At 45.2% G+C, this 24,509-nt stretch overlaps 1 protein-coding gene across 1 annotated transcript; it reads right to left on the reverse strand.

The window, feature by feature from the left end:
* On the reverse strand, nt 1-24,509 carry PRPF6 (pre-mRNA processing factor 6). The gene is made up of 21 exons (XM_088467014.1): nt 24,251-24,509; nt 22,942-23,107; nt 22,349-22,467; nt 22,114-22,192; nt 21,558-21,734; nt 21,296-21,451; nt 16,893-16,987; nt 16,620-16,776; nt 16,347-16,509; nt 16,141-16,259; nt 14,346-14,564; nt 13,933-14,055; nt 13,727-13,848; nt 5,438-5,576; nt 4,816-4,935; nt 4,532-4,708; nt 3,503-3,636; nt 2,608-2,699; nt 2,146-2,260; nt 1,040-1,166; nt 1-882 (listed from the first exon to the last, which is right to left on the reverse strand). The coding sequence occupies exons 1-21, from the start codon at nt 24,415-24,417 to the stop codon at nt 730-732; spliced, it is 2,919 nt and encodes a 972-aa protein (XP_088323140.1). The 5' UTR covers nt 24,418-24,509; the 3' UTR covers nt 1-729.

Genomic DNA, 24,509 nt, shown 5'->3' on the forward strand with positions numbered 1-24,509 from the left:
TTGGAGTACAGTTATGAATTTAATACATGTGTTCCCACCTGGAAATAAAATAAAAATCTGCAGAGAACTCTCTCATTGACGTATCCATTGATCCTAGAGATGCCATCACATGCACAAACCATGTTACAAAAACAGTCATGTATTGATACACACAACTTTACCGCACACAGCAAGATAGGGAAGATAGGATGCCCCAGAAAAGTTTCTTAAAACTTTAATATATTTTTGATGGTGTGGTTCAGGGAAATTTAACAACACAGAAATATTCCAGAGAGCACGAGGGTAATGTCAGCCTAGCTAAAACAATGCAGCAACTTTACAGGACATGACCAAGCCTTTACCTAGTCTAAAATGTGTTTACAGATAATCTGATAGATCCTCCGCCCCGTGGCCATCAGCTGTATAACAAATAGAAATTTAGTCTCTCAGCTTCTGCTACCACAGCTTTATTGTCCATCTTTGTGTACACAGCATAATCCCTTTTGCAGAATTTTCACAGAAAATCCAAAAATCACCTGGGCATTGAGACACAGGCCACTAGGGATAACGGACCTCTACTCACGATTCTTGAAAACAGTTAATCCTAAGAAAGCCGAAGGATGCAGATGAAGCATTAAAACTCCCAAACCTATATCAAAACAAAATATATTGTGGGAGGAGGGGGAATTATCCAGGGTGCTCCATTTCACACTGGAGAGAATTCTGTGCAGTACAAGTATGACAGTAGGTTCAGAATGTGTTCTTGATTTTTGAAGCCACTAAACTGAGAATTTCCCCAATTTTGTTCTGCCAGTTCTTGATGTCTTTCGACTCTGCACACCACAGCTCTCCATGACGTGGCTCCACGTTCTCACATCGCTTCCGGATCTCCTCCTGCTGTTCCTATAGCAAGGGAGGAATTTAAATTGTGAGTGTAGATGTTAGTGTTGAGAGTGGGGTGCGCCTTAGCTGTATTTGTTCATAACTCTAAATGAGGCCCTAGATGTGTGGTAAATGGGAGATCTGATTGAAATAGAAAATAGCATATGAAACGTCTCACCTCTGTGCCATGCTGTAGCTCAAATTTGTAGAAAGTTGCCCAGGCATCGCCAAGATCAGAATCAATCTTCACTGTGCGGTGAAACCAATCTCGTGCCTTGGAAATTTTTCGTTCGCTCCAGAAAAGTCTGAAAAGGGGGGAAATGAAAGCGAAAGAGTGCGTTAGGCAGCACATAAGGAGGCAGCCAATGTTTATTTAGGAACTCCATTTTACGCTTTAGAGAGAATTCAATTAGACGCGAAAAAGCACTTCACGTTTTTAGGTGCAATATTTTTGCGTCTTGTCTATGCGCTCTACTGTTTTTTCGTTTTAATTAAAAAAGACGCGAAAACGGATTCGTCTGAAAACTCTTCATGGAGTAACCAGCGAAAAATTCAGGTGAATTTGGGGAAATCTGCCAGCACCCCTTCAAATAGGTAACTGACATAGGAAATCAAATTAGAAGTGTATCAGTGGTTCGAATAAAAGTTCTTATATTGTGTCAGTAGGCTGTTTCATGCATATTTGCATAAGTGTGGAAAAATGCTAAAAAGATAATTTTTGGACAAAATAAATGATGCAGTTAAATTAGGGGTAAATTAAAATGGGTATAAGCATATTTTTTTTCTCATAAAAGTGCACTTTTAAAAAATGTTAAAAATACACCTGGTGCAGCAACCTGCAATGTTTAAAACACCTGTGCCATCCATACAGCCCTACAAAATACCAGACACACTACTTTGAACCCATTTTCCAACACTTAATTTTACAACCCCAAAATTGACATGTCATTATTGGCCAAATTAAGGTAATTAAAAAAATAGTTTTGCCTAATTTATCATTAGCGGGAGAGTACAAGGGGTTCTGAACCAAGTCCCCACATTTTTATTATCAAAAATAGGTATTTTGCACAACTGTTCCCCTGTTCGGAGATGGCAAAAACAGTTAGCCGGTTTTTGTCTCTGGAGTTTTTGCACATGTGAAAACTTTGGCAATAGGATTGCACAATACACTTTTACTGTGAAAAGTTTTCACCAAACTGCGGCTTTTCACGGCCAATGGAATCTGGCCCTTAATGTTCCTTTAATTATGACGTGTGTTCATTTAGCTTAAGGTCAGTCACTCACTTGGCCACCGCTAACAGCACGTGTGGGTCATGTTCACATTTCTTGAGGGCGTCCACACTCTTGGTCTTACGCTGAGGTCTGGCTTCTAGGAAAATCGCTTCTGCCCACAGGATACCTGAAAATAAATACAGAAGAGATATCTGTGACATTATAAGGACATAACGGTGAGTAAGCCATAGTAATCATACAGTGCTAATATGCAACCACTATATTGTGAGCCCATGACCTGCACACAGTGTAGGCAGCCATTTTTGTCTAAAACAACCTTCCCAAGAATGCAGCCTTATGAACTCACTAGGGACTGTAACATCCATTTAGCATGCACACATGGCTGCCTCCACTATTTGCAGCTGACAGGTGAAATAGGAACACCAAAATAGATACATATTGAAGTTTCTTTCCCTCTGTAGTTTATACATTTCCTGGCACAATTACATTTGCATAGTATTAGCCGTCACTCACCTGAATTGGGACATTCCTGCAAAGCCTTTGCCATCAAGGTATTTGCAATGTTCTTTAATCCAGCTCTGAACTCCAGACGTACAGATTCCAACCTGTGCACATTGAAAATATTAGAATCACACCAGATATAAAACCACAAAGAACAAGTTGGACCTAATTTTCTACATCACTGCCCTGTGCTGTTGTAGGAGCTTTCCACCCACACATTCTCAGTCTGAGGCTGTTACCTCCATTCCCTTATTCACATCATTACACAGGCAGTCATGTACTCACTAACACCCCTTTCACACTGAAGCCCCGTCTCCAACCCGGGATACCAGTGCTTCAGATGACTTATCCAGTTCAGGCCGCTCGTTGGACCCGGGTTATACCCAGGTTGTCTCCGTTCACACAGGATTCTTGGGGATGACATCTCCAAGCACTCCCGAGACTTCCAACGAGCAGCCTTTTAGGCATGACCCAGGTCATACATTTCATACTGTCGGCTACCCGCTTCAGACCTGGGAAAAATCCTGCTAGTGTCTCGGGTTGGGCCATTTTGCCCCGGCAATAACTTGGGTTCTCTGCTTGGTGTATAAGGGGCATAACACAATCACACAAATTAATAGGTCATTGTCTCACAGCTTAGTGAGCCGAGTGAAAGTTCAGCTCACTAATCTCCTGAAATAAGCTATGGTCACAGCATTTTAGTTATCTGATTGGTCTAAGATTGCACAACTCCCGCCCACTTCAAAATTGGCTACACATGGACAATTATGACAACAAAAGTGCTCTGACCCAATACCCCTCGCATATTGTGTTCGCTTTAAAATCTGCATTCATAAGGTGTTATGGTAGGGATTGATGAAAGCCTTAGATGAATAATATGGGCAAGCAGAAAGGAACGATAACCCACCATAGCTCAGGGGTCTTTGGATTTTTCAGTCGGGACTTCTCCAAGATAGCTCGGGCCCTGGTCAGCTGCCCCACTTTTTCCTCTAACCTGGAAAGCAGCAGCCACAAGGGAGTGGAATGTGGGCATTTCTTCAGCTGTTACAAGGAAACAAGTTTTACAAATGGAAAAGTTGTTTTATCGTTCAAACAATAGCAAATAAAAAGCAGAATACATTCAACATCACAGATACTTACACACAGACAAATTACCAAAAACAATTTACAAGGAGAACAGAGTTGTTACGCCAGAGTGTAACTGATGATCCTATGCCTTGAGGAATTTACCAGGGCAACCTTAGGTTAGTTATGGGTAATTACTATTAATACCAAATAACAACATTAGACCCTGGTCTAGTGTCTGAAGTGGATGAGGCGAGGCAAAAAAATAAACAAAAAGTCCTTGTTACAATTCGGAATGCTTAGTATGTGCAGGTGGAAAAGTGAAGTGTGATGATCTCGCCAAATTACCAAAAAAAAAAAAAAAAACCACAGGAAAAATACAATTTACAAATACATAAGCTAATGCTGAGTAAACACTACACAATATATCGTTCGTACAGCCGAAGAACGATATCGCCAAGTGCATCTGTGGATGTGTACAGATGTATCAGGTCGGCCCTGCAGAACAGCCCATGCTAATATATCTTGCAGATATATCGCTACATCTGCCTGTGTGTACGTGTGACTTGTGCACTGGCTGCAGGACCCGCAGATACTAACGTCACAACTGGGCGGTCAAGTTTAAATGCACGCTCAGTTGTGATGTCTGGCCAGACAAATCGAGAGGCTGATTGGTAAATATCTATAGCTTACCAAATCGGCCTATCAGAAGCTGGGTCGGTTAAGTGTGTACCCAGCTTAAGTTTGTCTGGTTCCTAATAACTATTAATACAAAATTGTGGCTTATTTGGATGTTAGGTCTGTAGAAAACAGACAGAAAAGTAATGAGAAGACCACAAAGACCAAGAAAACAATTGGCATTAGCTCTTACTCCTTGGTTATATGCATCTCTGGCCAATTCTACGAGCTGGCATTGTTCTTCTATCTGTCCCTTCATCATCCAGAGTTTGGGGAAATCCTCATAGTGTCGCAGGGCCTCTTCACATAGCGTCTGAGCAGCATGGATGTTCCCCAAAACCCACTCCAGCTTCACAGATTTCATGAACACCTGTGGAGATACACAAGACATACTGCACAAAGCTACAGGGAAAGAGTGTGGATGTGGGACAGCCACAGGTAACTACAGCTCAGGAGGGGAAGCTGTAAGACACATACCCTAGCAGTCGGGGCACTGCTCCTTGCCTTTGCCAACAGTCTACGAGCTCTCTCATACTCATTGTTTTCAGACTCCAATTTCACAGCCGCCAGCCAGATCTCCTCACTGTTTGGGTTTGCCTGAGACAAAATTCACAAGTATAAACTATACACAATCACAACTCCTGCCAAGTGCCACAGTGGGTTTCAAATATGTACTGCTTCAAAACTTGGCCAAAGAAAAAAAAAAACATGCTAACATTAAGACATTTATCAAGATTAATATCCATGTAAGTAGACACAGAAAAAATAAAGTAAAAACTATATGTATATAATTTTTTTTAAATCTACAATCAAGAATCAGAATAAACACCAAAATGGCAAGCAATATGTACCAATATGTGCTAAAAATATGATGCTAAATCAGTTTAGCATTCTACGCACAGATAGGAAGAAGTATACAGATTTAGTAAACAAAATTCTGAATGGTAACTCTTTGTAGAGTAATTACATTTCAATACTCATGTAGTCCAAACAAAGTTAGTTCCAAGACCAAATATTTATTGCTAACATAGATGAGGTTTTCTTCAACTACTGAGGACAGAAACTCCCATTAGACGAACATGCAGTAATAACAACTCACCTGAAAGGCCAAGGCGAGAATACTCCTAGCAGCCGGCACATCACCCGCCAGCCATTTGGACTTTGCACCCATCAACCATAAAACTTCAGCTTTAGGACAGTGGGCGACGGCTCTCTGCAGAAGGGTCTCCAGGGACTCCCTAAGGTGTTGAGAACATTCAAAATCATTTAGCACAAAGTGACCGAGGTACCATGCTATTAATTTACCCATGATTCCATCACACAAGCATTGAATGTATTAGCTGCGAGTCCTATTTATCCAATGTGGCCAATTACAGAGCAGGAAAGTCCTGATTAACCACTTCATGGCTGGAAGATTGTCCCATTTATGCCCAAGCATATTTTTTAGATTATGGAAACGTCAATTTCTTAATAAAAAAAAAAATTATTTCCAAGTAGGGGAGACTTGATTTTAGATTAAATCAATCTTTTTTTACCGGGTTAATTGTGGGGACACTGGAGACCTTGGGTTAGAGTCTTAAGGCGGGTATCCACTACTAGATATACGAGAGCACGATTACGACATTGCAATCGTGCTCTCATTTGTATATCTAGTGATGTGCCTAGACTGATGTTCACTCGTTCAGTCCAGGCACATCCATCATCCCCGTACATGCTGAACCTGACGTGCATCGCTGGTTGCTTCAGACCAAAATATGCCCGATGCATGCACGATTTGCAAGCGATTGCACGATAACAACGTCGTTATCGTGCAATCGCTTGCTAAAAATCGCCTAGTGGATACCCCCCTTTAGTCAGGAGTGTGGGCACTTTAATTTTCTACCTTTCTCCTTCATCCACTAGGGGACACTGGAGCTTCATGACAGTGGGGTATAGACGGTGGGTTGAGTTGAGCCTGGCACTTTAAAAATCTACAAGTGTGACTGGCTCCTCCCCCTCTATGCCCCATCAGCCCCAGTTTTTAGAATGTGCCCGAGTAGAGTCGGTGCACAGGGGCTGTCTCCAGCCCTTTAAATTAATAAAAGAAAAACAAAGCAAGAGGACAGGCAGACTGTTAGCTGTGACAGTCTGCCTGCATTGTGGGAGCCGCCAGAGAGGGGACCACACGGCTACTGCAGCCTGTGTCCGGTCACCCTATGGAGGGGAGGCTGCCTTTTGGCAGTGAAGGAGTCATCAGACTCAGCGGGGCCCGCCACAGCTAACACTGGCTTGTGTCCGGGTCCCCGCTCTCCCCTCACTGCCCAGCGCTCTGGCCGCAGCAGCCCGGTAAGTAGCACACCTCCACCGACTAGCAGGAGAGGTGTAAATTATCTGCTGGGTCTGAAAACAGCGCGCGGCTGTCAGTGCCACGCTGGTGTTGCGATAGAACACCGGCGCTGGCTGTTAGGTAGGCGCGCTCACAGCGGTCCTGCCTCTGCGTGCCGGTGCTTGTGTAAAAGGCGCCGGCACGTTTATCACTGGCGGCGGTCGTGCCGCTGGCCCCCGCTGTCAGTGCGGGGACACACCCCACGGGATAAGTGTATGCCGCGCGCATACAATAGCGGCGGCCATTGGGAGGAGGAGCTTATGGGTCCCTCCTCCTCTTCCTCCTTCACTGCCTGGGCTGGTTTGGCGCGCTCTGAACGGGAGTGGCGCCTCAGAGAACATTCCCTGAAGGCACTGAGCGGAGGGGGAGAGGAGAAATCTGACAGCTTCTACAGGGGGTCTGTAATTACAGAAGGTGGTTTTAACTACCTTCTGGTCCTATTGACTGCTCCTCCCTTATATGCCTGTCTGCCCCTGTTACTGAGTTGCATTATTCTTGAAATTCTGCTCCTCCTATACTACTCTGCCTGCAATTTGAGTAGCATTATTATTGAAATTCTGCTCCTCCCTTATTGCTCTGTCTGCTCCCATACTTGAGTAGCATTATTATTGTAATTCTGCTTCTACTATGCTCCTTCTGCATTCCTGAGTTGTATGTGGTGCTTGTCTGTGAGTACATGATGACATCCAGGACAGAAAAAACTGCATCACAAAAGCTGTTTGCCTGCACTAAGTGCAGGAAGAAATTTACCCATGCTCGCTCCGAAGGGTCTTCCCTGTGCGAGACGTGTGAAGCAGACAGTGCTAACACGCAGTCTGTCACTCCCTCCTTCATAAATAGTTTGGCAGGGGTCATGGCGGACCTTTCTTCTGAATTAGCCGCTTCCCGTAGGGAACGGGAGGCTGCCAGAGATCTACCTGGCACATCTCACCCTTCTTTTCTAGCAGAACCAGTGTGGGCTCAGAATTTAGTCCGCTCGGTGAATAGCCTTGCTCAAGCGATGGGTTCTGAGTCTAAAGCTCCTGAAGCTACGGTAAGTCGCTCATCTAAGAAGAGGGCTCTTCCGGCGGTTCTCCAGTCGGATGAGGATTCGGCAGCGGATCACTCGTCTCAGGAGGAAGGGAAGATGCTGGACGAATCAGACGTAGAGACTTACTCACAAGAACCTGAGGCATTGCAAGGTATTGACGCACTCATTCTAGCGGTAAGGGAAGTTCTTAAGATTTCTGGCCAGGAAGCTCCAGAATCGTTAGAAGACTCCTTATTTGCCAGGTCACAGAAGATCGCCGTCACATTCCCTGTTTCTCTCCAGTTGGACGAACAGATGACGGCAGCCTGGCAGAATCCGGACCGTAAATTCCAGATTCCTAAGCGCTTTTTCTCTCTTTACCCATTTCCTATGGAAAATAGGAAGAGGTGGGAGACCCCGCCACCTGTGGATTCTTCGGTTTCTCGGTTGTCAAAGAAGACCACGTTACCTGTTCCAGGAGCTACTACATTGAAGGAACCCTCTTAGCGGAGATTAGAAACCACTTTGAAATCCATTTATACGGCCGCGGGTGCACTTCTCCGGCCGGCCTTGGTAGGATCTTGGGTCAACAAGGCTGTGGAAAAGTGGGCGGAACAATTGACTGAGGGTCTTAGATCCAGCACTCCGCGGGCAGATCTGATTACCTTGGCAGAACATATTCAGGAGTCTGCTGTATACTTAGGAGACGCCTCCAGAGATATCGGCCAGGTAGGCGCTAGGATTTCTGCTTCGGCGGTCTCTGCTCGCCGGGCACTTTGGCTTCGTGCCTGGCAAGCGGATGCGGAGTCAAAAAGAGCAGTGGAAGCTCTTCCTTTCACAGGCGATATTTTATTTGGTCCAGAGCTGGACAAATGGAACTCGCTGGCCACTGGAGGTAAGAGTACTTTTCTACCTTCATCAGCACCTCCTCGCGTCGCTCGTTTAGGGGACCTTCCTTTCGTTGCTTTCGAGCATCTGCAAGATTTCAGGGACGATCGCGAGGTTCGTCTTCAGCGGGGCGAGGAGGCCGTGCTAGAGGACGTCAAGCAAATATTGCCCGCCGTTCAGATCCCAAGCCAGCAGACAAGCCTGTGGCATGACGGGCTCCCATCCCATCTCGGAAATCCGAAGGTGGGGGCTCGCCTCCAGCGTTTCTCGGAGGTTTGGAGACGGACTTCTCCAGACACTTGGGTTCGAAATCTGGTATCTCAAGGATACAAGATCGAGTTCGCTTTCACTCCTCCTGGGCGTTATTTTACAACAGGTTTGCCCGTCGATCCCTTGAAGCAACTAGTTTTGCATCAAGCGATCGAGAAACTTTTGCTGGCCGAGGTCCTTGTGGCGGTTCCCACTGCACAAAGACAACAAGGGTTTTACTCAAACCTTTTTGTGGTTCCGAAACCAGATGGGTCAGTCAGACCCATTCTGAATCTGAAATCCTTGAACGAGTATCTTTCATTTCACAGGTTCAAGATGGAGTCTCTCCATTCTGTCATTGCGGGACTAGAGGCAGAAGAGTTTCTGGTGTCGATAGATATCAAGGACGCCTATCTGCATGTCCCAATTTGGGTTCCTCACCAAGCTTTCCTCAGATTTGCCATCAGGGAAGCTCATTTCCAGTTTCGGGCCCTGCCATTCGGTCTCTCGTCAGCTCCCAGGGTATTCACCAAAGTGATGGCCGTCATGGTGTCTCACTTGCGCTCTCGGGGGGTGACGATAGTTCCGTACCTAGACGATTTACTCATCAAGGCTCCGACAGCAGAAGTCCTTTTACACCAAGTGTCCCTTACACATCAGATTCTCATTCAACATGGATGGATTGTGAACTTCCAGAAGTCTCAGTTGATGCCGTCCCAGAGACTTCAGTTCCTAGGAATGATTCTAGACACTGTTCTGCTTCGTATATTCTTGCCAAGGGACAAGGCCATAGCCATACAGGAGCTGCTTCGTCTGGTGCTCAGACCCAGGAAAGTATCTGTGCATCTTTGCATCCGTCTCCTGGGGAAAATGGTGGCTTCCTTCGAGGCCATCCAATTCGGCAGATTTCATTCCAGAATATTTCAACTGGATCTTCTGTCTCAGTGGTCCGGGTCCCACCTACAGATGCATCGGCTGGTGCGTCTGTCTCCCCGAACCCGCATATCCTTGCTCTGGTGGCTTCGGACGGAGCATCTGTTAGCGGGTCGGCGCTTCAGAATTTGGAATTGGACCTTGGTCACCACGGACGCCAGCCTCCGCGGATGGGGAGCGGTGGTTCTGGACAATCACTTCCAGGGGCTTTGGTCGCAGCAGGAGTCCCTCTTACCAATCAATGTTCTCGAACTGCGGGCAGTCTACAGAGCTTTGATACAGGCTGCTCCTCTGTTACGAGGACTTCCGGTTCGGATACAGTCCGACAACGCCACGGCAGTGGCATACATAAATCGCCAAGGAGGAACCCGCAGTCGGATGGCAATGAGAGAAGCCAGTCGCATCCTTCTGTGGGCAGAAAGACACGTAGAGTTCATTTCCGCAGTGTTTATTCCGGGAGTCGACAACTGGGAAGCGGACTACCTCAGTCGTCAGGATCTTCATCCCGGGGAGTGGTCCCTTCATCCCGAGGTCTTTCATCAACTGGTTTGCAGATGGGGGAAACCACAGATAGACCTGATGGCATCTCGGATAAATCATCAACTACCCCTTTACTGCTCCAGGACCATGGATCCGGCAGCGGTGGGAGCGGATGCTTTACTGATCCCTTGGCCGTACAGCCTTGTGTACCTGTTCCCACCGTTTCCGCTCCTCCCTCGGATTCTCAAGCGGATCAAACGAGAGTCGTACACAGTCATCCTAGTGGCTCCGGATTGGCCTCGTCGGGTTTGGTACTCCGATCTATTATTCCTTCTGGCAGATGAACCTTGGCCTCTTCCGCTACGATCGGACCTTCTACAACAGGGTCCATGTGTGTACCCGGATTTACGGCGGCTTCGTTTAACGGCGTGGCTATTGAGACCGCCATCCTAAGAAGCCATGGAGTTCCTAGGTCGGTCATTCCTACCATGCTTAGGGCTAGAAAACCGGTAACATCAGCGCATTATCATCGCATTTGGAGGGCTTATATCTCCTGGTGTGAAGGTTGTGGATCCTCCACTTCCACGTTTCATTTACCACGTCTTCTTCTTTTTCTTCAAAAAGGCCTCGATGCGGGGTTACGCTTGGGATTGCTTAAAGTGCAGATTTCTGGTCTTTCTATTTTTTTCCAGCGTCGCCTAGCTCTGATTCCGGAGGTTCAGACCTTTTTTCAAGGGGTACTTAGAATTCAGCCCCCCTTTGTGCCACCCACGGCTCCTTGGGACCTGAATCTTGTTTTATCTTTTCTTCAGTAATCCACCTTTGAGCCTTTGCAGGAGGTGGAATTGAAGTATTTGACTTGGAAGATGATCCTTTTATTGGCCCTGGCTTCGGCCAGACGTGTATCTGAACTTGGAGCCTTGTCCTGCCGTTCCCCTTACTTGATTTTTCACGAAGATCGGGCGGAACTTCGTACCCGGCCTTCCTTTTTGCCCAAGGTGGTCTCGGGTTTTCATCTGAATCAGCCGATTGTAGTGCCAGCATTGTCGGACTCTTCTGGGGATTCTCACTCCTTGGATGTGGTTCGGGCACTTCGCATTTATGTGTCCTGTACTGAGGGGCTACGTAAATCAGAGGCTCTGTTCGTCCTTTATGATGCTAATCGGCGTGGCTGGCCTGCGTCTAAACAAACTTTGGCCAGGTGGATTCGTCTGACTACTCGTCAGGCATATGTTGCTTCTGCTAGACCACCGCCGGTATCCATTTCTGCGCATTCTACGCGCTCTGTGGGTACTTCTTGGCACGTAGAGGTGTCTCGACTTCGCAGCTTTGTAGGGCAGCGACGTGGTCTTCGGTTCATACTTTTGTAAGTTTCTACAGATTTGACACTTTTGCGGCTTCTGCTTCAAATTTTGGTCGTAGTGTCTTGCAGGGCGTTCAGCACTCTCCCCCCCAGGAGGGTAGCTTTGGGACGTCCCCACTGTCATGAAGCTCCAGTGTCCCCTAGTGGATGAAGGAGAAAACAGGATTTTGGTACTTACCGTTAAATCCATTTCTCCGATTCCACAGGGGACACTGGACGCCCACCCAGTGCTTCTTGCGTGTTCTCAGTTGCTTGTTCTGCTTCAGTTCTGTTGCAGTTTGGTCTGTTTTCGTTGTGTGACTGTTTATAACTGCAGCCTGCTGTGTTCTTGCAGTGTGTCAGTATGTTGGATTGTTTCTTTTCCTGTTCTCCTTCTCTGTTCTTCAGTCTGTTCTCCGTCTCCTCTCGGGCTCAGTTCTTTAAAACTGGGGCTGATGGGGCATAGAGGGGGAGGAGCCAGTCACACTTGTAGATTTTTAAAGTGCCAGGCTCAACTCAACCCACCGTCTATACCCCACTGTCATGAAGCTCCAGTGTCCCCTGTGGAATCGGAGAAATGGATTTAACGGTAAGTACCAAAATCCTGTTTTCCCTTCATACCCCTGCCAAGAAGCAGCCAGCTATTTACTTACCAAGCCCCATAGAAGAGAGAAACAAAGGGAGGTGAAAAAAAAAAGAACATCCTTCTAGAATAAGACCATGAAAACATAAAAGGAGAACAAAACGTAAATGTGTGGGTACTTAGTGTCACCTAGTGTACTCGAAAACAGGATTTAAAGTAAGTAAAATCTTATTTTCCTTTTCATTCAACCATTTGTGGATACTGGAGACCTCCGGGATATCCAAAAACTGAACTCAAACGTGTACTGCACCAGTCTGGTTATTGAAATATTGGATTATATTGTCTCTCATCCCTTCCCTCGTTAATCAAATAATATAAATGATACTTTTATATAGGCAGTGGTCTAACTTCTGTAATCGATTCAAACACAAAGAAAATAAAACAAGTAGTATTGTAGGGTTGTGCACCATGAGTCAATTGTTACAGAACAATCAGCATGAACAGAGTGCCCTCTTCTTTTTACCTTCTAGAGAACCCGCGGAAGCTTTACTACCAGAGGGAACAGGTAAAAGAAGGCCAATGCCGCCTTTTGCTCTCTTGTTCTTTAGCAGCAAGCACATCATGGAGGGGCACTACAGAGCCCAAAAGCCCCTGGCATTGTGAGCTTAGGTGAACAGGTTCAAATGCTGAGAATTCTGAAGCAGCAGTCAAAAGGATCTAATGCACTCCTATGTTGGGGATGTGCGGCTGAGAGAACTCCGCTATGGACAGCCCCGAAGACCGAGTCCTGGCATGTTCTGCCAGATCGGTGTCAGGACTCTCCAGCAGGTGTGGCAACTGACCTTATAGGGCGTCCCCATCTGACTGTCCCAAGGACAACTTGGAGCAGCATATAAGCCTGGTAAATAATATTACTGATAACACAGTAAGACCATTTGTTTACCTAAACATATAATCAGCTATGCCAGTTGAGTGTAACAATGGTGTGTGTCATTTGGTAGGTTATTTAAAAGTTAGAATTAGTGATTTGGTGGTAAGAGTAAGCGGTGTTCCCCCACCCAACTCCATTTTTTCATCTTATTTTTATCTTTGGAATGCCCTGTTTTAGTTAAGAGAAACTATCTATCACAGTATGCTTTGATGAGATCCAGTTTACATGAATTCACTAGTGCTAGCAGGCAGGAGAGACCTGGTACGGTAAGGTCCCTCTTGCACTGCCCCTAGACTGCCCTGGGTGTTATCCTGTTTTGACGAGGAAGCAAGACAGACAGTGAATAATTATTAGCTGCAGCTTGGGTGCTAAGATCTACAAGAAAGTGTTCCTGGCACCTCATCATGATTCCCAGTTCTAATCAACAACCCCTTTCTGGGGCTAACCAGAAAACGCTCTGATGCCTTAAGACAGAAGTCAGACTTCAATCACCAATTCATCTACACATTCTTTAGTCATAACCGAGTATTACGGAAAAGCATAAAGGGGCATCTGAACAAAAGTAAGAAATTTTCAAAGCATCCTCCACCATCATATACATACTGTACCTTGTGCCGTGATTCTTTTCAAAATAGGCCGCTCTAAGCCACACACTCTTCTTGCTAGGAAAAACCTGTAGGGCATGGGCATAGATGGCACGTGCACACTCCAGGGCACTGTGAGACACGCACTGTAAGGCAAAATGCAATGGATTGGCCGTGAGTTATAATACAGAAGAAATCCTGATGAAATAAATACATATAACAATACATACACTGTCAGCATCCTCCATCCACGTGTGCTTCCGGTCCTCCTCTTCTATGCCAATGCCGATGACTGCCCTGATTACTGCCTGGCACGTCACTACACTGCCAGCTTTATCACACTCTTCTGCATCCTATAAAGATTTTATAAAATTAGAAGGAACTCCTTGACAATCACTTTGAATGTGAAGCTGTCATACAGAACCAGATGAACCATTTAGTCTCCACAGATACAAATATAAAACCTAACAAATGAAACCGCTCCATGTAAATAAAATGCAGCTGACTTTCTATAGGAAGTGTCACATTCAAAATAAAATATCATTTCACATGCTGTTCAAAACAGAATTCTTGTAATCTACAACCAAGAGACAAGAAAAATCCCTTTAAATTTTACTTTAAACCATTAACCCAACCCTCATACCTGTATCCACTGCTCCCGATTAATCTCTACCCCATTGGCTCTCAGAGATGTAATGGCTCTGTCTACGATCTTTTCAACCATCTGTGTATTCCCATTTGCCTCTTCCAATTTGGCAGCTGTAATCCATATGTGCCGGTCGGTGGGAATGTTCTCACGAGCCTTATTCAAAACCTTGCGGGCATTCTCGTAGGTCTCAAGCCTGGCCAGGGCCAGCCACAGCTGGGGATAGAAAACAGTGGTTAGAACAAAGCTTTAGACCTTATAAAAGGCATGATACAATAACTGACCTTAAAGGACAATCATTGTGAAGCAATTCTGGTACCTATTTCAGGTACCAAATTCTTGAAACTGATTAGCAACAACAAAGGTAGCATATAGACTTACTTAGTGGAGCCAGGATCCCTGTAACAACTTCATATGAACTTTTTAATCCACAGACCATTGATACCCACCATTTACACTCTGGTTCTTCTGACAATACTTTAAGGATATGGTTTTCCTTCTCTCTCTAACCAAATTGAGGAAAATCCTAACTGCTGAGTTGCACGCTAATACATTCCTAGCTATGATTTCTCATGCAGCCTATGTGCGAAAATATTCAGAGTTGCACGCTATTACATGTAGAGCTGCAATTTCTCACACAGACTATGTGCAAAAATATGCAAATGCCTGCCAACAGACTCCCCGTCTGATCTAGTGTGCACCGGACCGAGCAAATGCAGCTACACCCACTTTCCTTATCTGCGTTGTGAGTAGACCCGCCAGGGGTGGAGGACACACCATCATCGATGAAACATCAGACGCCCATTGACTCCTCGAGTAAGTACTGGGGCTGCAGAAATTTAGGTACTCTATCTCTAAATATGGCCTCGGAGACTGCGGTTCTGTGAACGCAGTCACGATCGCAGACACACCCTCGGAACTTCCATGACATGGCCATGTACCTGCCTCTTTTTGCGCTTACTTTCGGCCACTTCCCCGACTTCACCCAGGAATCGCACTTGTCTTCTCAAGACGTTGCAATTACAGATACTTTGCGAAAGCCATCTCAAAAGTCAGCTCCCGTGTGCGCAATAAGACTTTACTCAACGTTTACATTTTCATTATGTACAACTCTGATTCAGGCCTATAGAGGGGGAGGAGCGCTGACCTGTGAATTTTTAATTTTTTTTTCTCATTTCTTAAAAGTCGCCAAGTTCCTGTCTGTACCGCTATACTTCCATGGAATTAATCTAAATAAAAAATCCTATTATTTTTGGATAACTAGACATTCAAATTCATATTTTATAACAAGGTTAAAAAACACACTAAGTTTTGTTTTTCTCCAACGTTATTTAAAGTGTAAAAACAAACAAAAAGGTATTCTGCATAAATCAAAAAAAAAAAAAATTAGCAAATCTATTTTCTCCTTCATCCAAAGGGGACACTGGAACACTGGGATATAGATGGTGGTGTGTGTCACCTGCCACTTTAAGAACTTCACTGATTTGAAGCTGTGCTTTTTCCCCTCTACAACTCATAAGTACCTTCAGCTTTTTCTAAGTATCCCTGGGAGTCGGGCCCTGTCAGGCACCTTTTTTTCCAAGGTGCCAGTTTCCTTACCTATAGATGGTGTTCTATGACATCATCTCTGAAGATGTACAGTTTCTGGCACAAACACGTTGTGAGAATATGATACAGCCTATCAAAGAATAAACTATGCCCCTTTATCTAGGAAGCAGAAAGTCATTGTCCTATATGAAATAGCATGTATTAGTAAAGTCTTTTGATGTATTCCAGCCTGACAGAGACATACCTCCACGCTGGTGGGGCAGCACTCCACAGCACGACTCAACATTATCCGAGCATCCTCTGGTTCCTCTAACTCTACAGCGGCCTTCCACAAACGTACAGAATTCGGAACATGCTCCAGGGCTGATTAGCAAAAGAAGTAGAAGTTTTATATATTGGGCATTACTAAGAAAACTAGATCTAGAAGTAAATCGGTAGCAGGATTCATACCTTTCCGCAAGACACGTTTTTTGGCTCTGAGATCAGTCTCCAACTCTGCAGCTCGGATATAGATACGGACAGACTGTGGAAGGTGACAGATGGCCTGAGCCACTACGGCCTTCGCTGTATCTCCGGGCTGTAGACGAGCTGCTTCTAACCACACATCTTCACTCTGACAGGAGAAACGATCATATAAAGTGTACATGTAGGTGAAGGGATTGTGATAATATTGAAACCAGATGAATAGAGAGATTCTGAAAGGAGAATAGAATGTGAACTCACCTTGGGGCACATCTCTGTCCCTTTCATGATGAGGTTGCGAGCTACTTGCAGCTTGCCTGTTACCTCTTCCAGACGAGCGGAGGCAATCCAGGCAGGTGGGTGGTGGGGGTTAGTTTCTCGCACAGACTTCAGCAGCAGGCGAGCTTTCTTAATGTCACTGGTGAAACAGTGAAAGGAAAAATTGCTCACATTTTGACAAATCTATAAATTGAGGAATGAGACACAGAAGGCAAAAGATCTGACAAATCCTGTACATAGCATTAGGGCACTTACTTAATGTCTCCTCCATGTGTTGGGATCATGGAGTTTAGGTCAGTCAGGTAACCTTTTGGATCAACCACTGTCTGGCCACTTACAGAGTCAGACACCTGAATGAGGAAAGGAGAAGAGCAGTATTTTCACACTTTTCAAAAATTGTGTTTAGCATAGAGAAGAGAGCAGCAGTGATTAGAACACTACTGTTACAATGCGGGATTTGCCACTTGTTTATCTCTAATGATTGGGCTTCTTTGTAGGTAATACTTTGGTGTAAAAGTAGATTCACAAGAAAATGGGTTAGTTCCATCATACAACACCTGTACCATGTTGTCTGACAACTAGAAGGCTAAAAGTACAATTTGTTTTGCAATTATTCCTTTTTCTCGACACAATGCTCTGCAATGTAGCTCTGACATGCCCCAAATGTGAGGAATCAGAGAAAATCAATAACTTATGAGTAACAAAATGATTAATGCCAGCTGAAAGTATTCAGAGACTCCGCAAAGAACCTCATTTCTCTTATACGCAGTTTAAGACACAAAAGTGTGTGTTACGCGTATATAAGTTTGGTGTAATAAACAGTTAGTGGGGGCAGACTGGGTGCAGTACTTAGTGATACAATTTCTGTTATATCTTTAGCTAGCTTTCTATGTGTTTGTTGTTTTTAAATTAATACAAACATCACTCCAACCACATATCTTAATCTTAATAATGCCTAAAACATAATACGGATGTGTCCTCGCTTACTGGGTACCCTTACGACATATGGTGCGAGATGCCCCGCAGTGCGACATACTCCAAGAGGAGCAACACACTGTATATTTCTTTACCTTTTGCAACTTATTTGCATTGCAGTGAAGAGCCGCTCACAGGGTACTAAAGCTAGTTGATAATGCAGTTTTGCAGCTTCTATATGTTTAAACTGTGCAAATAAGATGCACGTTTTGAGCGAAAACGACGTTCGGTACGACCAAGTCGCACGGGACCTGGTGCACAGAGAGGGGCTATTTAGCCTGACTGAAGCAACAGTAAAAAAATGACATCTGTAAGCTTCTTCCACTCAGTAAAAGTACACGGTCATGTTTTAGCTTTTAAATAACCACTACATTCTGAAAGCCTGCCAGTCCCTGTCTGCTTAGATACAAGTAAAAACAGGCTTTTGGTACTTACCGTTACTTCCATTTCTCCGATTCCACAGGGGACACTGGAGCTTCATGACAGTGGGGTATAGACGTTGGGTTAGTAGAACCTGGCACTTTAAAAATCTAGAAATGTGACTGGCTCCTCCCCCTCTATGCCCCATCAGCCCCAGTTTTAAGAACTGAGCCCGAGAGGAAACGGAGAACAGACAGAACGACAGAGAAGGAGAATAGGAATATGAACACTCAGTCCAAACATACCAACTCACTGCAGAAACACAACAGTCTGCAGGAATATAACAGTCACACAACTGGAACAGACCAAACTGCAACAGAACTGAAGCAGCGCAATGAACTGGTAAAACAGGTAAGAAGTACTGGGCGGGTGTCCAGTGTCCCCTGTGGAATCGGAGAAATGGATTTAACGGTAAGTACCAAAATCCTGGTTTTCTCCTTCATCCACTAGGGGACACTGGAGCCATCCCAAAGTCACCATCCTGGGGGGAGGGGGGGGGAGGGACGGACGAAAGAGTGCTGAACAACATGCAACACGCTGCATAAAGATAAAAAGAATGAACTCAAAGCAGACGCAAAAGTATCAGATCTGTAGAAACGTACAAATGTATGTGCCGAAGACCATGTAGCTGCTCTACAAAGCTGTGAAGCCGAGACACCCCTACATGCCACCTAAGAACTACCCACGGAGTGCTTAGAGTGCGCGACTATGGATACAGGCGGAGGTCGAGCAGAAGCAACATATGCCTGATGAATGGTCAGTCGAATTCACCTGGCCAAAGTCTGTTTAGACGCAGGCCAGCCACACTGATTGGCGTCAAAGGATGAGCAGAGCCTCCGATTTACGGAGACCTTCAGTACGGGCCACATAAATGCGAAGCGTCCGTACAACATCCAGGGAGTGAGAACCTCCGTAAGAGTCCAGCACCAAAATCGGCTGATTCAGGTGAAAGGTAAAGACCACCTTAGGCAAAAAAAAGCTGGCACGCAGTTCTGCCCGATCGTGGAAAATTAAGTAAGGGGAATGGCAGGACAAAGCTCCAAGTTCCGACAGCCGCCTAGCCGAAGTCAGGGCCAATAAAAGGACCATCTTCCAAGTTAAATATTTAAAATCCACGTCCTTCAAAGGCTCAAACGTGGACAACTGAAGGAAGGATAAGACGAAGTTCAGGTCCCAAGGAGCCGTGGGTGGCACACAGGGGGGCTGAACTCTAGGCACCCCTTGAAAAAAAGTCTGTACCTCCGGAATGACGCTGAAGCAGACGGCGCAAAATCCGGCGACGCTGGAAAAAAATAGAAAGAGCAGAAATCTGCACTTTAAGCGATCGTAGACCAGCGTCAAGCCTCTTTTGATGATGACGCTGCAATTTAAAGGATGAAGTGGAACCTCCACACCAGGAGATATAAGCCTTCCAAATGCGATGATAATGCGCTGATGTCCCTGGTTTCCAAGCTCGAAGCATGGTAGGAATGATCGCCCGTGGAACACCATGGCTTCATAGGATGTCGGTCTCAACAGCCACGCGTCAAATGAAGCCGACGGAAATCTGGGTACACGAACGGACCCTGCTGCAGAAGATCGGAGTGCAGTGGAAAGGACCGTCTGCTAGAAGTTTTAAGAGATCGGAATACCAAACCAGACGAGGCCATTTCTGGAGCCACTAGGATGACTGTGGACGACACGCGTTTCATCCACTTGAGAACCCGAGGAAGAAGCGGAAAAGGTGGGAACAGGTATACAAGGCTGTACAGCCAAGGAATCAGTAAAGCATCCGCTCCCATCGCTGCCGGATCCCTGGTCCTGGAGCAGTAAAGGTACTAAATAAAATAAATGAAAAGGGCTGGAGACAGCCCCATGTGCACCGGCTCTCTCGGGCACATTCTAAAAACTGGGGCTGATGGGGCATAGAGGGAGGAGCCAGTCACACTTAGATTTTTAAAGTGCCAGGCTCTACTCAACCCATCATCTATACCCCACTGTCATGAAGCTCCAGTGTCCCCTAGTGGATGAAGGAGAAATACAGAGTATTGATTGTAAGATACAGAACTAAACAGCTGTTACATCACTAGCTCATACTCTGTGTACCATTAATGCATTTTCACAGAGCAAGCCTGGCAGTCCCTTTGTTCTTACTTACAAGTAAAATATTGAACCCTGATGGTAGTTTACAGGTCAAAAACAGAAACAATTTAGTGTAATATCACACAGTTCTTGTGTATGAATTATCCAATACCCACAATGCATTTCCACACAGCAAGTCTGCAAACCTGTCACTCACTGTTTGCTTAGCGACATAAGCACCTCTCTACTAATAGGGTAATCTGCTGCAAAGAAGTGACAGAGCATAACAGACATATTCAGTTATATATGTGACTTACATGACTAAGCTTGGTAACAGTTTCTGATTTATATGAATGACGACTAGTGACTCTGCTTGCTCTTTAACCATGTAAGCACTCTTTGTATTTGAAAGGAAGCTCTACATATTTTTATTCATATCCTCAATTGATAATATATGCAATTACCTTAGTTACTAGGCCTGATGATTCAGAGTTGTACGCTAATAGCATTGCTGCTGCTTGCACGCTATAATATGCTAAGGCTGCAGGAGGCATCTGAAGAATAACACTTGTTGGCATGCAAATCCAAGTGCTGCGGCCGCAGACAGCATCGGATCACCATTGCAGCCGGTAGCGATGGCCACAGTTATCGCACATCTAAGTCTCAGCTTAGTCAGAATGGGAACTCCACTGCCAGTGCCAGGATCTCTGCGTCAGAAAGTCGCGGACCGTACCCTCGGCACTACAACAAACGAGGCGACGCAGTTCTGTTTTGGGGTTTGCGCACAAGTCTGAATCAGGCCCACTGATTGCATCTACTAGAAAATTATGAATATACTTGTTTGTATCCTAACTAAAAGCGGTTGAGTACGTCTGACACATGAAAGGAGCATGAGAAAATTGTCATTTGCATTGTTACATCTCCTTCCCTACCCAAATCACATAGAAATTAACAGGCAGCTAAGAAAACTATGTTATAGCTCATGGCAAAACAGTAATACTGCAGAGAAGTTGGTTGATAAGCATGTTTTTCAAAGCATAATACAAAAAGAACACAAAATGTGTTTCTAGGAATCATCCTAACAATCGTAAAATATTTTTTTATTTATTTTTTTTAAAGTGCACGTGAGTTAAAATGAAAGGTCCATTACAGCCTTAAACCTGCAAGAGCTCTATAAGCAATTCATCAGAAATGAAACGCACCTGGCTCAACCTCATGTCCATAAGTGTGTTTCTGGCCTGTCCAATCTTCCTCATGTCCAGATCTCCGGAACCAGGTGTCATCAGTCCTGGGGTCATTCCTCCTGGGTATGGGGTGTTCAGTCCACCAGGGAAAGGAGTGTTCAAGCCCCCAAATTGCTAAATACGGGAAAATTAATGTATGTTCAAATATAGTTAAGATGAACGTAATATATTGATACAGAACTACATCAGTACAAAGATGAGAGACTCTGCTTACACTTACCGTCTGCCGGGGATCAACAGATGTATGGTTCTCTCCGGTCTGCAAATGTTTTGCAAAGAAGCTATCAGGGACTGGGGTCAACTTTTCGTGACGAGGGTTTCGCTGGCGTTTATTGCGAGCATCGCCAACTTCTGGGATGCTTAACCACTCTTCCTCTGTCACTTCTGCCAATTTCCTCTAGAGTGGAAGCAAAACCAGAGATAGTAGCCAAGGTACCGGTACAAGTATGGCATCCTGTAATAACTTGGATGGAGTGGTTTAAGTCTTTTTTTTTGGAAATCTCTTATTAAAGATCAGCCCAATATAATATAATAGAAATAATAAAATGTTTAATACATCATTTTACATGGTGGATACAGTGTATAAGAAAAAGAAAATCTACTGTTAATAAACTTTGTGAGGAGGGCAAAAGAACAGTAGCTTATAACCAGAATACAGATACTATACATATAATGGTGTATGCATAGTGTTACCCATCACAACTGTAAATATTTAAAAGTTTTAATAAATAAATATATTTGATTACAACAATTTTGACTTCAAATGGGTATCCTACCTTTAAGTCAGAGAATTGTTGCTGGATTTTGGGCCGTTCCATACGGTATTTCTCAATTTCTTCTTTCTCTCGCTGCTCTCTGTTAACCAGATAATATCAGACAGACATAATTACACCGTGGAATAAACCAGGGAAGCAGATGTATACATACATCAATGTGCCTACTTGTTTGTGTGTGACAAAAAGCAACTCTCACACCCAATCAACCCTACTGTACAAGTCCCTTGTTAATCACCTTCTCTCCTTTCTCCTCTCATCCATTCTTTTATCAAGGGCGGCATATATAGCATCAGCTTCCTCGTCATCCTTCTCATAAGGGCCACTGGAGAACAAGCTTCCGGCATAACCGTTAAACTGGGGATTGGAAGAAAACAGACAATTTCACTGATCCTGGATTTCTCTTGGAAGGGCTCCTACAGAGAAGGGACAGGTGAACTGTCATCCTCTTTATATAGACAATATGGCCTGTAGAGCAGTAGGGTTAGGAAACCAACTACATTTATCACTAGTTACATATGATCCAGTTCACGAAAACTTTAATGATCAGCCAAGAAAATTAACATTGTTAAATCTGATCCATTTATATGCAGTTAAGCCTTCACCTCCTATAACCACTATTCTGAATAATTACCAGCCTAAGTGACGTTTTAAAGTGTGCTGGTCCCTACACACAGTGAGATTAGCAATTTAGCCTATGAATTAACTAGGAGCCTTTATGCATAACCTAAGAATTTATTGTAAAATCATGCACCCATCAAGGGCTACCAGCACTACCTGAGATACTTGAACCAAAGTAATCTGTTCTGTAAATTATCACTTTATAAATACCTCATCATAATTAGTGTCATTCAAATCTTCATCATCGTCATCTGCTTGATTTTTCTTCATTTGGTCCCCCACTGTTCTCTTCCCTGGTGGGGCATGGCGGTCGTCCACTGGGTCATTGGCATCACGGGCAGGACCAATATCAGAACGGGTGGTGAAACCTGTGGCACTGAGAAAAGCATGTACAATGTAAATGACTTCACAATGTAGTGATACAGTAGCATCATAAACACCAAACTACAGTTGCTACTTTTATTATTATGAAAATAGGATATTTTATTCCACATAATGTAATCACATACGCCTGAACCAGGCACATTACTGGTTCTTGTTATTACAAGCAAATCCGCAATGTGAAAGCTTCAGTCTTATGTACCTGGCTTATGATCGCACAATGAAGTAAAGAAAGAAAGCTTGTCAGTCTGCCCTCAGCATTTGCCTTTGTTATATCCAGTACAGAATTCAGCTGTCGGCCACTTGCCTCCCAGTACATTGCTATTCTCACCCTAAGTGCAGCTTTACTCGCCAACTACAGCGCAGAATTCTGCTTTGCCCACCAAGCACCCCCTTTCCCCCAACACAGGATTCTGTGCTCATCGCACCCAATGCAGCATTCCACTGTGCCCAGAGTCCCATCATAAGCACAGCATTCTGCTGTACCCACCGCCCCCTCCCAGCACAGGAATCTGTTCTGTCCACTGCCCCCTCCCCAGACCTCTGTTATGACTGTCTACCCCGCGCATCTCACAGCAGAGTCTTCCACAACAAGCCAGCACAGCTCTTGCCCATGTCCCCTCGAGAAGCCCCATTTAGTGAAATAATTACAAACAACTCAATGTAGCCCTGTTAAACATGCTCACCAGCGCAGCGTTCCGCCGGGCCCACCGCCACGTCACCAGCGCAGCATTCCGCTGGGCCCACCACCACGTCACCAGCGCAGCATTCCGCTGGGCCCACCGCCACGTCACCAGCGCAGCATTCCGCTGGGCCCACCGCCACGTCACCAGCGCAGCATTCCGCTGGGCCCACCGCCACGTCACCAGCGCAGCATTCCGCTGGGCCCACCGCCACGTCACCAGCGCACTGTTCCACTGAGTCCACTGCCCTCCCAACAGATAGCATGCATCTACCTCTCCACAGTGCAGTCTTACCTATGACTACATCTCCTTCGAAGCCCTATTCAGTGAAATCATAACTACAAACAGACCCTCAGCGCATCTCATCACAACCTGCTGACCCCACACTGCAGCCCTTACTATTACTGCACCAATCGTACAGGGATTTAAATAAGACAGTCCAGGCGGTCTCTCACCCTCTCCCCAGACCCGGGACATAACCCAGGGGTGCGGGCATGCCCAGGAACGGCTTCTTTTTCTTGTTCATGGTGCCAGTGATAGTAGCTGTTAATCCTGAAGCTCCTCCGGGGTTCACGGGTCCTGAGGACCCGGGGCCGCTTCCCGAGGACGAGGAGGCCGCCATCTTTCCTTCCGCAGAGAGAAGAGCTGCGACAGGCTCAGCACGACGTTCCCGCAGTGCGATAGCGACTTCCGGCGCCCAATCTCCTGTCACAG

Source organism: Taudactylus pleione, unplaced genomic scaffold, assembly GCF_031769625.1.
Source record: "Taudactylus pleione unplaced genomic scaffold, aTauple2 ptg000069l, whole genome shotgun sequence".
Lineage (NCBI taxonomy): Eukaryota > Metazoa > Chordata > Amphibia > Anura > Myobatrachidae > Taudactylus > Taudactylus pleione.

Bases quoted from the DNA above. Each gene is read 5' to 3' on its own strand.
- PRPF6 (XM_088467014.1), bottom strand. From the start codon at position 24,417: ATGGCGGCCTCCTCGTCCTCGGGAAGCGGCCCCGGGTCCTCAGGACCC. The intron at 22,468-22,941 runs GTATTTATAAAG...TCCAATCCCCAG, and splicing joins ATGACACTAATTATGATGAG to TTTAACGGTTATGCCGGAAG. The intron at 16,777-16,892 runs GTAAGTGCCCTA...CTGTTTCACCAG, and splicing joins ACACATGGAGGAGACATTAA to TGACATTAAGAAAGCTCGCC.